The sequence below is a fragment of the Neoarius graeffei genome, chromosome 4 (genome assembly GCF_027579695.1).
Source record: "Neoarius graeffei isolate fNeoGra1 chromosome 4, fNeoGra1.pri, whole genome shotgun sequence".
Lineage (NCBI taxonomy): Eukaryota > Metazoa > Chordata > Actinopteri > Siluriformes > Ariidae > Neoarius > Neoarius graeffei.
The window spans coordinates 105,296,241-105,311,799 of NC_083572.1; the positions used below are offsets into that span (position 1 = coordinate 105,296,241).

Sequence of the window (15,559 nt, forward strand, 5' to 3'; positions counted from 1 at the left end):
CAGGCTGAGGACGACGAAGCCTGCAGTGAATCGAAATCTTCCTTTTCTTTCTGGCAGACTAGACCCAGTTTAGTGCACTGCTGCCTCCCACTGGTGTACTTGCATCATTGCAACTTTAAATCTGTGAAGGCTCGACTGGTCAGGGGTAGGTTTCCTGATAACGTTGCCCTTTAGAGCTAAAGAGTGAGTTGAGAGACTCTCTTAAGCAACAAACATTGTCTCTGTACATGGTTTTCCAAAACTCACTCGTGAGAAGGAGTCTAAAGAGCAATGGGACGAAGAGTGTCTTTGCAATGCGCGTCCCTGATATAGGCATTAGTAGTTGCTAAATGCAATCGTACTGACGTTGCTGAAGGCATTAGTAGCTGCTGAATCCAGTCGATAAGGTCACATGGCATTCGTTTTTAACCAAAATCTAATGAATATGAAGCTTTTAAAATAAGATAATATATAGTATCATCTGGAAGCTGCGCATGCGCATTCTCTGCTATGCACTTCCTGGTTCCTGAGTTGTTTGCGACGAGTCCTTTTTTCCCCGCGAGTATTGACGTTAATTACTAATCTTTTTTAACTTTTTTCTACATATAATTTTCCAGTATCCTCTTCATTTTTATTGTACTGTCGCTTTCCTTTTTGTACCTTCCACTTTCGCTTTCCTTTTTCCATTTTTTTCTCTCTCTTTTTTCGGAAGAACGCCGAGACTGGAAGCTTTCTTTTTCTTTTTTTCTCTTCCTGTGTAAAGACCAGAAGCGGAGGCCATCTACATCGGATCTGCTTTAATATCAACAGATCTTCGAGTCCGTGGGCGGCACGGTGGCGTAGTGGTTAGCACGGTTGCCTCACAGCAAGAAGGTTTCCGGGTTCAAACCCAGCGGCTGGCGAGGGCCTTTCTGTGTGGAGTTTGCATGTTCTCCCCGTGTCTGCATGGGTTTCCTCTGGGTGCTCCGGTTTCCCCCACAATCCAAAGACGTGCAGTTAGGTTGATGTGGGGCGGCCTTGGGCTGAGGTGCAAGGTACCGAACCCCTGACTGCTCCCCGGGCGCTCTGGTGTGGCTGCACACTGCTCTGAGTGTGTGCATGTGTTCACTGCTTCAGATGGGTTAAATGCAGAGGATGAATTTCACTGTGCTTGAAGTGTGCATGTGATGAATAAAGGTTTCTTCTTCTTAAGGTATGTGAATCTTTTCATCATGGTACACTGTTCAGTGTGCTGAGTGCAGGATGTTTAGTCATTCTTCCTCAGTCGCTAGCGATAGCTTTATTTGTGATAAATGCAGATTAGTTAGCTCTCTGACAGAGAAGATTATAGTGCTAGAAGTGCATGTCCAGGCTTTAGAGAAGGTCAGTGAGTGTGAGAACAGTGTAATTTCTGTAGAGAAAAGTCTGGATGCCCTAGGTGGAGCTAGCAATCCCCCAACTCCAGCATTAGGGCTCTTACAGCAGGGGGAATGGGTGACGGCTCGGCGGCATAAGCGTAGATCCAAAGCTACCGCTGAGGCTCACCCACGTGAGCGCCACTTGCTCTCCTTAGTGATGCACCCACTGAGAAACCTGAAAGAGCTCTGGTTATAGGGGACTCTATCATACGGCACGTGAAATTAGCTCAGCCTTTAGGGGCACCAGCAGCTTTATACTTTGTTTACACGTAGCCGGGTATTTATGAAAACGGGTATCTTCTCCTCCCCATACTAGAAAATACAGTAATTCCGTTTACACAATGCTCAAAAACAGCCAGGGAAGGCTGTCAAAAATGTCAAACAAATAGAAAGCCAACCAGAGATCTGAAAGCCAAGGAGGAGGGACCGTCAGATCACAATGCTAAAACTCCATTTTCCACTATTTACACGCAGGCATGAAAACGGAGTTTTCACAAATCTCCACTTTGCCTGGAGTTGTTGAAAGTAGCCGTTTTCAGTGGCTGAAACCTCCATTTACATGTAAATGATGGGTGCAACCGCATAAATAAATATCCGTTTTTATGGATACCTGGCTACGTGTAAACGGGGTCTTAGTCAGGTGTATACCGGGAGCCAGGGCGTTGGACATAGCAGGTAATCTTAGGGTCCTAGGCAAGCACAGGTTCTCAAAGATAGTTATCCATGCAGGAGCTAATGATATACACCTTCGTCAGTCTGAGGTTACTAAGAGTAACTTTGTAGAGGTGTTTAAATTAGCAAAGGCGATGTCCGATGCTGTAGTATGCTCTGGCCCCATCCCAGTGCGGCGTGGCGATGTAGCTTACAGCAGGTTATGGTCGCTGAACTGCTGGTTGTCCAGGTGGTACTCTGAAAACAGTGTGGGCTTTATAGATAATTGGGCTAATTTTAAGGGCACTGCTCGCCTGTTAGGGCGGGACGGTATCCATCCCACTCGGGAAGGTGCTGCTCTCATTTCCTGCAGCACAGATCTTATGGCCCTTTTCCACTACCCTTTCTCAGCTCACTTCAGCCCGACACGGCTCGCGTTTCGACTACCTTAGAGCAGCACGACTCAGCTCGCTTCAGCCCTGCTTAGCACCCAAAACTCGCACGGCTTTGGAGTAGGGCTGAAGCGAGCCAAACCGAGCCGAGTGGGGCTAGGGGCGTGAGGAGACACTCCCCTGCACACTGATTGGTGAGGAGGAGTGTCCTCACATGCCCACACGCCCCACGAGCACGCTGGGAACCACCATCTGTAAACACCGTAAACCTGGAAGAAGAAGAATTACGAATTACTAGAATTTCTGAAGCCTTATGCGCCTCGCCTCATCTATACGCTCTTGCCAGTATCTGTTGGCATTGTCGGTGACAACAAGCCACAGCACCAAGACCAGCAACACTAACGACTCCATGTCCTCCGTGTTTGTTGTTTACTATCCGGGTCGTGAGACTACTGCTTAAAAGCTCACTGATGTCACTGTTTGCACCGCCTAACGACATCACGTGACGTCCACCCACTTTCGCTAACTCCACCCAATGTGTCCACCCACTTCCAGCCAGCACGGTTCAGCGCAGTTGTAGTCGAAATGCAACTCCAACAGCCCCACTCAGCTCGACTCAGCACGGCACGGCTCAGCCCAACTCAGCCGCGTTGGTAGTGGAAAAGTGGCAATAGTCTCAGAACAGGCCTGGTTCATTTCTGACAACCCAGAGCCAAGGTCAGGGAGCAGACGAACAGGCTAAACTGACTGTCTGCTAGCTGCACAGAGTTGTCACTCAGGGTCCACTACATCGAGACTGTATCTGTTCCCCGAGCTCAACAGAAAGGTAGAAATATTCAGTGAGTTTGTTCCAGTAACCTAATCAATATAAAATTAGATCATACTGACTGTACAGCCGCTGCCAGCACCTTTGATCTAAAGGTGGGGCTATTAAATATTAGATCTCTTACATCTAAAGCGCTAATGGTTAATGAACTCATTACTGATCAGGAGTTTAATGTACTTTGTTTAACTGAAACATGGATTAAGCCAAATTAATAGCATTAAATGAAGCGAGTCCTCCTGGATACAGTTATATACACCAGCCTCGTCTAACTGGCAGAGGAGGCGGCGTCGCGGTTATTTATAATGATTATCTAGGTGTAACACACAAACCTGGTTATAAATTTAATACATTTAAAGTTCTTCATACTCATATAATGTATGTAGCCTCGAAAAATAAGTCTACCCAGTTAATTCCATTACTTATTATTTACAGGCCCCCGGGGCCATATTCTGAGTTTCTTTCTGAATTTGCGGATTTCATTTCAGACCTGGTCATTTCCTTAGACAAAGCTTTAGTTGTCGGAGAGTTTAATATTCACTTCGATAACCCAGAAGACCCTTTGAAAACAGAGTTTGTGTCCATTTTAGATTCAGTAGGGATTAATCAGAATGTCATAGGACCGACCCATAATGGTGGTCACACCCTCGATCTAATACTAACATTCGGGTTAAACGTAGAAAATATAGTCACACTTCCACAGTCTGAAGTTATCTCAGATCATTATCTTATCTCATTCAAACTATGTCTGAGTAATAATATATGCACCTCACCACACTACTGTATTAAACGTACATTCACATCAACTACTGCACAGAGCTTTATAAATAATCTCCCAGAGTTATTGACTTTGATTGGGTCACTGTCAGCCCCTGCAGAACTTGATCAGGCAACTGAATGCTTAGAGTCAATATTCCGCCATACCTTAGATAATGTAGCTCCTCTTAAAAGGAAAATAGTCAGAGACAAAAAATTAGCACCCTGGTATAATGATGACACTCGCACTTTAAAACAGACCACTCAAAAATTGGAACGTAAATGGCATCAAACAAAGTTGGTAGTGTTCAAATTAGCGTGGAAGGAGAGCTTCCTGAAGTATAGAAAAGCTCTTAGTGCTGCTAGATCAACATATCTCTCCTCCCTAATAGAAGATAACAAAAATAATCCTAGATTCCTATTTAATACTGTAGCAAAATTAACCAGGAATAAGTCCACTATAGACACATGTGCACCTGTAGTATGTAGTAGCAACAATTTCATGAATTTTTTTTAATGACAAAATTGAGAATATCCAACAAAAAATTCAAACTACTAATTTAAGGTCAGAAAATGAAAGTAACCCTGTAGTTAACAATATAACTGTATCAGATCATCAATTAGAATGTTTTACTCCCCTTAGAGAAACTGAATTACTTTCATTAATCTCGGCATCAAAAGCCTCAACTTGCGTACTAGATCCCTTACCTACACGTCTATTCAAACAGATAATACCTGAAGTAATTGAACCGCTTCTAAAAATAATAAATTCTTCTCTTACGATTGGCTATGTACCCAAATCCTTTAAACTAGCAGTTATCAAACCCCTGATTAAAAAACCTGACCTTGATCCCTGTCAGCTGTCCAATTATCGGCCAATATCAAACCTCCCCTTTATCGCCAAGATCCTAGAAAAAGCTCTAGCACAGCAGTTATGCTCATATTTACATAGGAATAACGTCCATGAAATGTATCAGTCAGGATTTAGACCTAATCATAGCACATAGACAGCTCTGGTTAAAGTAGTAAATGACCTACTGTTGGCGTCTGATCAGGGCTGTGTCTCGCTGCTTGTGTTGCTTGACCTTAGTGCAGCATTTGATACCATTGATCATTCCATTCTTCTGCATAGACTAGAAAATGTTGTGGGAGTTAAGGGAATGGCCCTCTCCTGGCTCAGGTCTTATTTAACTGATCGCTATCAGTATGTTGATATAAATGGTGATATTTCTAGATGTACTGAGGTAAAGTTTGGTGCTCCACAAGGTTCTGTCTTGGGTCCACTGCCTTTTTCTTTATACATGTTACCTCTGGGTGATATTAATCGTAAACATTGTATTAGTTTCCACTGTTATGCTGATGACACACAGTTGTATGTTTCTGCAAAACCTGATGAGAGACACCGGCTTAATAGAATTGAGGAATGTGTGAAGGACATTAGACACTGGATGCTTATTAATTTCCTTCTGCTTAACTTTGATAAGACTGAAGGACTTGTATTAGGACCTCATGCAGCTAGAAGTAGGTTTTCTGATTCCACAGTAACTCTGGATGGCCTTTCTGTTTCTTCGCGTGCAGCAGTAAAAGACCTCGGAGTGAATATTGACCCCAGTCTTTCATTCGAAACTCACATTGATAACATTATCCGGATAGCTTTCTTTCATCTCAGAAATATTGCTAAGACAAGAAATGTAATGTCACTACATGATGCGGAAAAACTAGTTCATGCTTTCGTTACCTCCAGGTTGGATTATTGTAATGCCTTACTGTCTGGATGTTCCAATAAGTGCATAAACAAGCTCCAGTTAGTTCAAAATGCAGCAGCAAGAGTCCTTACTAGAACTAGAAAATGTGACCACATCACCCGTCTTATCCACACTGCACTGGCTCCCAATCAAATTTCGTATCGATTATAAAATACTACTATTGACCTTTAAAGCACTGAATGGTCTCGCACCACAGTACCTGAGTGAACTTCTGCTCCTCTATGACCCGCCATGCCTACTTAGATCAAAAGGTGCAGGCTATCTGCTGGTACCTCGTATAGTGAAGGCTACATCAGGGGGCGGAGCCTTTTCTTACAAAGCCCTACAGTTATGGAACAGCCTTCCAAGGAGTGTTCGGGAATCAGAAACAGTCTCAGTGTTTAAGTCTAGGCTGAAAACATATCTGTTTAGTCAAGCCTTTTGTTAATGAGGTAAAGGAGTAGATCTGGAGGATCCTCAGACATGGAGTGTTTTGGTAAACTGGGATGTATGGATGCTGTCAGTCCCCACTTGCTTGCTCACTCGAGTTTGTTGACGGTGTAGTGGCTGCTGCTTTATGTCCCGGGGCTCCCTCATGCCTGTGTTACCTTCTGGCTCTCCCCTTTTAGTTATGCTGTCATAGTTAGTTTTGCCGGAGTCCCTGCTTGTACTCAGTGCAATATGTATACTGATCCTACTTATTCAGGTGGCATTGGGCATACCTAACAACCTGTGTTTTCTCTCTCTTCCCCCCCAAATCTGTCCCTCTGAGTTACATGTCAGTCCTGGGATCGAGATGCTGGCCTCTTCTGCTCCTCGGACCTGCCTGGTCCATCCTGGTGCCCTGTGTCTGGTTGGAGAATCATCGCATCGCTCCTGTGGAGGGCGGCCCCATGTGGACAGTTGGGGGTTGCACTTGGAGGATGCTCTGGACTCTTGCAGTGGTGTTTTTGTGGCTGGGGACTGCAGTTGACTTGCTGACTTTGGGACTATGGTTGTCGTGAACGGTTTTACACTCGGGTTTCCGTCGGTGGGGAGTTTATAGCATCAATGAAGCTGACTTTGTTAGGACTGTTAATGTTATAGTCATGTTGTCTGTTGTTGCCCGGATGAGGATGGGGGTTCCCTTTTGAGTCTGGTTCCTCTCAAGGTTTCTTCTTTGTGTCATCTGATGGAGTTTTTCCTTGCCACCGTCGCCACAGGCTTGCTCTTGGGATAGATTAGGGATAAAATTAGCTCATATTTTAAGTCGTTCAAATTCTGTAAAGCTGCTTTGCGACACTGTTTATTGTTAAAAGCGCAATACAAATAAACTTGACTTGGAAGCATTATATACTGTATGTAATGTGGTAATTAATTAATTAAACTATTTTACGTTTTTGGGCAATTTTTTCTTCCAAGTGTGTTTTTAATTAAATGAACAAATGTTCACATGAAAGAATGAGCAAATAATAAGCTAAATAATTAAGTAAATGTGTTCCCCGTGCTGCCCTGCGATAACCTGGCGACTTGTCCAGGGTGTACCCCGGCTCTCGCCCATAGTCAGCTGGGATAGACTCCAGCTTGCCTGCGACCCTGTGGTACAGGATAAGCAGCTACAGATAATGGATGGACGGATGGATGTTCCCCGTGTGCGTTCGTTTCACTGTTACCCCCCCCAGTCATGCAGTCAGGATGATTACCTCGCCCCGGGACGGAGTTCACCAGGGGACAAGGTATTGTTTTCGGTCGGGTTTCTTTGTTTCTTTATTAACGATATTACGGGAAAACAGCTGGACCAATCTTCATGAAACTTTCAGGATAGATGTGCATTGCTCATGTCAATCCTGGGATTGAGGTGCTGACCTCTTCTGCTCCTCGGACCTGCCTGATGCCCTGTGTTTGGTTGGAGTCTCATCGCATCGCTCCTGTAGAGGACGGCCCCATATGGACAGTTGAAAGTCACACTTGGAAGACGCTCTGGACTCTTAAGGCCAATTTATGCTGACAACCCAGTCCTCGCAGATAGCATCGCAGACAGTGTCTGCGTAGCCCCCCCACCTTCGCAGACGCTCTGCGCGCACCTCCCAAAAATTGTGACCACCGCAGAAGCCTCGCAGACAGCATCGCAGACAAGAGGGCTCTGATTGGTCCACTCTACATCCGCTGTACACGCACTTCCGCTTCCCTACTTTCCCGGTTTGGTTTGTTTTCATGACCGACATTTTTAAAAACACGAGCGAAGATGGAGCAGCACGAAGAGCGGTTGATCGAGGAAGTACGTACATCTATACGACTCCAGTTCTAGTCATTATAAGTAACCGGAGGATAAACACTCCACTAACCACACCCACCAACTACTCCTAGCGATTTCGCGACTTCACGCCCCCTTGCCTTTCTCTGTGGAGTTTGCATGTTCTCCCCGTGTCCGCGTGGGTTTCCTCCGGGTGCTCCGGTTTCCCCCACAGTCCAAAGACATGCAGGTTAGGTTAACTGGTGACTCTAAATTGAGCGTAGGTGTGAATGTGAGTGTGAATGGTTGTCTGTGTCTATGTGTCAGCCCTGTGATGACCTGGCGACTTGTCCAGGGTGTACCCCGCCTTTCGCCCGTAGTCAGCTGGGATAGGCTCCAGCTTGCCTGCGACCCTGTAGAACAGGATAAAGCGGCTGGAGATAATGGATGGATGGATGGAGATATATAAAAAAAAGTGTGTGTGTGGAGGTCAATTCAATCTCCTTAGGTACACACTACACACAAATCAAAACCTCTCTCTCTCTCACGCACACAATGTTAGAGGTGCAGAAATGTGCCTCATTTATGCCACTAAATTAGTTAACCACTTGCCTAATCGAGTTAAATTTGATTAAAATGTAGTGATAATGTGACATTCCGATATCCATACGTAATTTAATAACATACTGAAATATATTCATAATGTTTTGCAAATATTTATTTAATAATTAACTCGATGTACTTGCAATGTCCAAGAACAATAATTGAACACCAGCAGCAGATTCAACACCAGTTTCCCGCGCTGACTGTGAGAGTCCTTCAGAGGCGCAGCGCATTCTGTGTCTTCGGCGACGAGCGAGTCGCTCTTTGTCGTGGACGAGTGGTCTGGGTCCCTCGTAAATTCCAAGCAAACTAAAGGACTACTTGGACTACGATGTTGTTCGGGAAAACCACATTAGCTTGACGATGGATCTTAAGAGGTAATTTAAGACTCTCTTGGCCTTAAGAGGCTTTCGGGAAACCCACCCCAGTGCACTATAGTCAAAATCTATACTGTAATGTACAGCAAATTCAGACTGGTGTACGTTCTATATTATTCTATCCACATTCAGTGGATATAAGCAATTGTGCACTCTGATTGGCTACTCTATTACTAGGCTATCAGCTCATATACGGTACCATGAGTAGAGAAAAACAAAATGGTAGCATGTTACTGAACCAACCGAGGACGAAATAAAAACTCTACTCGAAAACAAAAGCCCAAAAATTATCAAGAAACAGAAATAGCTAAAAGAATATAGTTTTTGTTGGTCCCCCCCCCCCCCCCCCATATCTCCTGTTCCACACTACAGTCGTACATGGCTTATGGCCAATTCAGTGCTACGTGCCTCATCGGCTATCAGCTCATGTACGACTCAGTTTCGTGGAATAACTTAACTGTTTACACCATAAACCCCTACCTTGAGTGTTGATTAATAATGTCCCTGAGAAGTTTAGGAAGCTCCTTCAACTTCACCATGATTGAGACTGGTTTTGTGATTTTTTTTTCCCAACTGATGTGCTTTATAATGACTTATTTGCATCATTTATTTCTAGAACTTGATTTACTTTTACGTAATCTTTATACACACACACACGAACACACACTCCCTCACCTTGTCACCCTGTGGTCCGGGTGCTCCAGTCTGCCCACGGTCTCCCTACACAGGACAATCAGGATTAAGGGTTTTTTTTTTTTTTACAAAAATAAAAAGTCAAAATAAACTTCAACAGTTTAATAACCTTGCTTCCTATTTCACCAGGAGGACCTCTCGGACCCTAGGACACACACACAGATTAATAATAAAACAGGCTTTAATAATTCAGGGAAGGCAAAGCAAGCACAGTAATTTAAAGCAATTCTTATGCCTTTTATGGTCTGTAGATGAGAGTGTGTGAGCGTAACATAACTCATTTTTTTCCCAAAACCAACCACTATATATAGAGCAGCGGTTACAATTACCGACAGTCCATAATTATCGACACCTTTTCAGATTTACCAATAAAAAACTATTTTACAAAGGTGAGTTTCGGTTCCGGGCGGCACGGTGGTGTAGTGGTTAGCGCTGTCGCCTCACAGCAAGAAGGTCCGGGTTCGAGCCCCGTGGCCGGCGAGGGCCTTTCTGTGTGGAGTTTGCATGTTCTCCCCGTGTCCGCGTGGGTTTCCTCCGGGTGCTCCGGTTTCCCCCACAGTCCAAAGACATGCAGGTTAGGTTAACTGGTGACTCTAAATTGAGCGTAGGTGTGAATGTGAGTGTGAATGGTTGTCTGTGTCTATGTGTCAGCCCTGTGATGACCTGGCGACTTGTCCAGGGTGTACCCCGCCTTTCGCCCGTAGTCAGCTGGGATAGGCTCCAGCTTGCCTGCGACCCTGTAGAAGGATAAAGCGGCTAGAGATAATGAGATGAGATGAGTTTCGGTTCCAACAATTATTATTGGTTAATTAATCAACCGGAAGACCTGCCCCTCACCCTTTGATCTTGTCATCTGATGATGCAGCTCATTACCGGAGATGGAATTTTTTTTCCAGCGAGATCAGCAATTTTTTGGAAAACCCGGACGTTATCATCGCAGGTAAGCGTGGTGGAAAGGTCATGGACATGTTTTTACTGATCAAATTCACTGATATTTCATGATCTCCTCATTGAAACCTACTTTGTTTCTTAGTCTTTCATTTGACAGCCGCCATTTTGTATCTAAATGGGCGTTTGAGAAGTCACATGTGTGAGGTGTCGATAATAGTGATCACTTTCACCAGTGTCCACCATTATCGACACCCTGTGGAATTAAGGGACATTTACAACTGTTATGGATCGATCTTTGGGTAACATTGTTGAAGTAGATGAAGTACATTTTAAAAAAATAATAAAAGTGCTGTGATTTACAATAATTTTTTTTTCTGATTCATAACAGAATGGAATGTTTATAGAGTATTTGGAATCCGAGTGCAATAAATAGAATTAGAGCAGAATTAAATTCCTCGCATATAAAAAATTACATGCTTGAAATATTCAGATTTTTCTGTTCATTCAGAATATTTTTTGCAGTTTGTTGTAAATATCGACCACATATTACAATATCAGTAGACGTTTTAGATTTTGGTTCGAGGAACAACATGCGACCTTTGACCTGGATGTTCATGTGGTTACAATGTCGAGTCCCTGTTGACATTTATTGGTAAACGACAAAACTAGAAATTAATACAAACAACAAATGATTAGCTAAATGTGATCGATGAAAATACTTAGAAAGTGGAACAAAAAGATTTTCTGACGCAGGTTAAACATTATCAGCTCGTTTGTTTACAAACATTAGAATTACTTCCTCATTTACATAAACACTGACATCCATATATTTATATAAAAATATTTTGTACTAAATATAAGTCTATGGAAAACATTTTACAACCCCGATTCCAAAAAAGTTGGGACAAAGTACAAATTGTAAATAAAAACGGAATGCAATAATTTACAAATCTCAAAAACTGATATTGTATTCACAATAGAACATAGACAACATATCAAATGTCGAAAGTGAGACATTTTGAAATTTCATGCCAAATATTGGCTCATTTGAAATTTCATGACAGCAACACATCTCAAAAAAGTTGGGACAGGGGCAATAAGAGGCTGGAAAAGTTAAAGGTACAAAAAAGGAACAGCTGGAGGACCAAATTGCAACTCATTAAGTCAATTGGCAATAGGTCATTAACATGACTGGGTATAAAAAGAGCATCTTGGAGTGGCAGCGGCTCTCAGAAGTAAAGATGGGAAGAGGATCACCAATCCCCCTAATTCTGCGCCGACAAATAGTGGAGCAATATCAGAAAGGAGTTCGACAGTGTAAAATTGCAAAGAGTTTGAACATATCATCATCTACAGTGCATAATATCATCAAAAGATTCAGAGAATCTGGAAGAATCTCTGTGCGTAAGGGTCAAGGCCGGAAAACCATACTGGGGGCCCTTAGACGGCACTGCATCATATACAGGCATGCTTCTGTATTGGAAATCACAAAATGGGCTCAGGAATATTTCCAGAGAACATTATCTGTGAACACAATTCACCGTGCCATCCGCCGTTGCCAGCTAAAACTCTATAGCTCAAAGAAGAAGCCGTATCTAAACATGATCCAGAAGCGCAGACGTCTTCTCTGGGCCAAGGCTCATTTAAAATGGACTGTGGCAAAGTGGAAAACTGTTCTGTGGTCAGACGAATCAAAATTTGAAGTTCTTTATGGAAATCAGGGACGCCGTGTCATTCAGACTAAAGAGGAGAAGGACGACCCAAGTTGTTATCAGCGCTCAGTTCAGAAACCTGCATCTCTGATGGTATGGGGTTGCATTAGTGCGTGTGGCATGGGCAGCTTACACATCTGGAAAGACACCATCAATGCTGAAAGGTATATCCAGGTTCTAGAGCAACATATGCTCCCATCCAGACGACGTCTCTTTCAGGGAAGACCTTGCATTTTCCAACATGACAATGCCAAACCACATACTGCATCAATTACAGCATCATGGCTGCGTAGAAGAAGGGTCCGGGTACTGAACTGGCCAGCCTGCAGTCCAGATCTTTCACCCATAGAAAACATTTGCCGCATCATAAAACGGAAGATACGACAAAAAAGACCTAAGACAGTTGAGCAACTAGAATCCTACATTAGACAAGAATGGGTTAACATTCCTATCCCTAAACTTGAGCAACTTGTCTCCTCAGTCCCCAGACGTTTACAGACTGTTGTAAAGAGAAAAGGGGATGTCTCACAGTGGGAAACATGGCCTTGTCCCAACTTTTTTGAGATGTGTTGTTGTCATGAAATTTAAAATCACCTACTTTTTCTCTTTAAATGATACATTTTCTCAGTTTAAACATTTGATACGTCATCTATGTTCTATTCTGAATAAAATATGGAATTTTGAAACTTCCACATCATTGCATTCCGTTTTTATTTACAATTTGTACTTTGTCCCAACTTTTTTGGAATCGGGGTTGTAAATAAAAACACTTTGTTAACTTAATACCACATACCAATTATTTTTTAATAAAAATCATCTGGGTGTCAATAACTGTGGACAAAGGTGTCGATAATTGTGGAACGGTGTCACGTGATCTGATACGCTAAGTGATCGGGAATAGACTCCCCCCCCCCCCAGTGGAAGTTTGAGTAATTATTCATGCACAATTTACATATTGAAAGTCTTTTCTACTTTTGCAATGGCCAAAAGATCATTAAGGTGTCGATAATTGTAGCCGCCACTCTATACAAGATTGCCACGCCTTCCTGTGCTCATGCCCCAGTTTCTGCACCCTGTGGCTAAAACCCTCCCTCAGTAAAGCAGCTTTTATTCCATTTAATAATTGGCCATAAATCATAAATCTACATCAGGACATGGATAATGGGTTGTGTGTGGTGTGTGAGTGCGCGCTGACAAACCCGGTCACCCGGCTCTCCTTGAATCCCTGGAGGTCCTGGACTGCCCTTTCTGCCCTCTCCCTGAAATACACAGTTAACAGCCTCAATACTCACAAATATTCACACAACATTTTCAATGCTGGGAAACAAACCATACACATAAACATAAATAAAAACACACACTGTGGATCTCTCTTTTCCAAAAGAACACACTGTGCATCTTAATCAATGGTCAATAGTGCAAAATATACGTTCACATAGGACTGGGTGAGATCAGTAAAGGGGATATAACCATTCGTACCATCAGCCAACTGAATATTCTGAGTCTTGGGATTTATCAGAAATATCAACTTTCCTCCAGGTGCTGCAGTGTTTTTATCCCCGTTAATACGTTAATGAAGAGTCTGTATCATGTACCATGATACATAGAATTAGCTTCATAAATATTCAGCCTATTATTAGGCATGGAACGATGTATCATGTGTTGATAAATCGCGATACAAATTATGATGATTGGAATCGATGAAATTTTTTTAAAAAAATTTGCAATTATGATCAGACCGGGTAATCTTAGTTTTCCCAAGCCGTAATTGTATTGTTTAGACAGCAGAGGGAGCTCTATACAACATACAATAGTGGGAATACACATTAGTTCACTGTAGGCGGAAGTAACACAGCTCTAATACTGTGAAAAAAAAAACACAAAAAAAAGGATCTAAAATGCGAAAGAGCTGTTGTGTGATTGTGTACATATAGATTTAACAAGAAATCAAAGCTCTCTTTTTACAGAAAGCTCTCAGGTATTATTTTTAAAATAATAAAAAAAAATTAAAAAAAAGGTACAAACTGACAAAATGGCGACACCTCACGAGAAATAAAGGTGGATAAGGCGCCATACCATAAATCCGGGGACCCGGGTTCGATTCCGACCCGAGGTCATTTCCCAATCCCTCCTGCTCATTTCCTGTCTCTACACTGTCCTATCCAATAAAGGTGAAAAAAGCCCCCAAAAAAACATGATTCATGCCGTCAGTGAACATTACGTCTTAAATGACTCTGATAGATCGCTCGTCATCACTGAAACACACACACGCCGTAGTGCAAAATGAATTTGAAAATGCCACACTTACCGGATCACCTTTTTCTCCTTTAACTGCTGCCCCACTGCCCACTCCAGGAATGCCCTGTCCATCAGAGACAGCGCGCACACACACGTCTCAGCTCACAGGAAGTGCTCAGGATCAAACATATTCTTACAATACTATTATAATCATAATTCATTATTACTCACTGGTTCCCCACGATTTCCTTTCTCACCCTGAGAGAGAGAGAGAGAGATGTGTTACACCAACACTCACTCGTGTTTTATTCAGATCAAAATGACTCACTGACTCAAGGAACAAACAAAGAAGCACGTCTTTTTATCAAAATATCAAAACACAAAAACAATCACTGAATTCAACTATCTAATAAAAATTACAAGAGTGCTCTGAGAGCACAATCTCCCCCGCTGGGAACTCGGCCAGAACTCTGGTAAAATGCAACTGAATTGAATGAAATTACAATATGGGTCTGTCTCAGAAACTGGGTACTGTGGGGGTCCCCCACTAAATATACTCTCAGTCAATAAACTATACAGTTTTGAATGATGATGGTTTTAATTTGAAATAAAATGATGAAAGAAATAATACAGATAAAACTAAATCTTTGATGTGAATACTCTATTCAGAATTTGGCAAAAATTCTGCTTATTTGTGGAAAAATGGCGGCTTGATCTGGGACATATTTCATAGTGTTTGCGTATTTTTGGCCAATATTTTGCAACCATGGTCAATTTAGATCGAACTTTTGATAGAATCTACGGCCAGTCATTTTGCCCCGCCCCCGCCTCGCGCTCCATCCAGTGCAGTAGTGATGTCCCGTTGCTCACGTGCCGCAGCAGAGACCCGCGCGACCTTCAGCCGGTACAGTCGCTGTTCTTTTACCGCCGCCGTTATTCTCATCTTTCCGGTGTGTTCTTGATTTTTCCATTGTGTCCTATTTCGCCATTTCAAATACCCAAAATGCATCATATTATTCATATTTAAGTGAATAATCAATTCAGTCATCATAACTTGGCATTTTTAACCCAAGCAATCAAAAAGAGGAAA

General features: G+C 42.7%; 1 protein-coding gene across 1 annotated transcript in view; it reads right to left on the reverse strand.

Moving 5' to 3' along the window:
• col7a1 (collagen, type VII, alpha 1) overlaps positions 1 to 15,559 on the reverse strand; it is a 519,627-nt gene that overhangs the window by 252,260 nt on the left and 251,808 nt on the right. The window contains exons 39-43 of the mRNA XM_060918496.1: positions 14,701 to 14,727; positions 14,540 to 14,593; positions 13,431 to 13,490; positions 9,738 to 9,773; positions 9,611 to 9,655 (exon numbers count right to left, since the gene is read on the reverse strand). Coding sequence (XP_060774479.1) covers positions 9,611 to 9,655; positions 9,738 to 9,773; positions 13,431 to 13,490; positions 14,540 to 14,593; positions 14,701 to 14,727 — 222 coding nt within the window. The remainder of the gene's footprint in view (positions 1 to 9,610; positions 9,656 to 9,737; positions 9,774 to 13,430; positions 13,491 to 14,539; positions 14,594 to 14,700; positions 14,728 to 15,559) is intronic.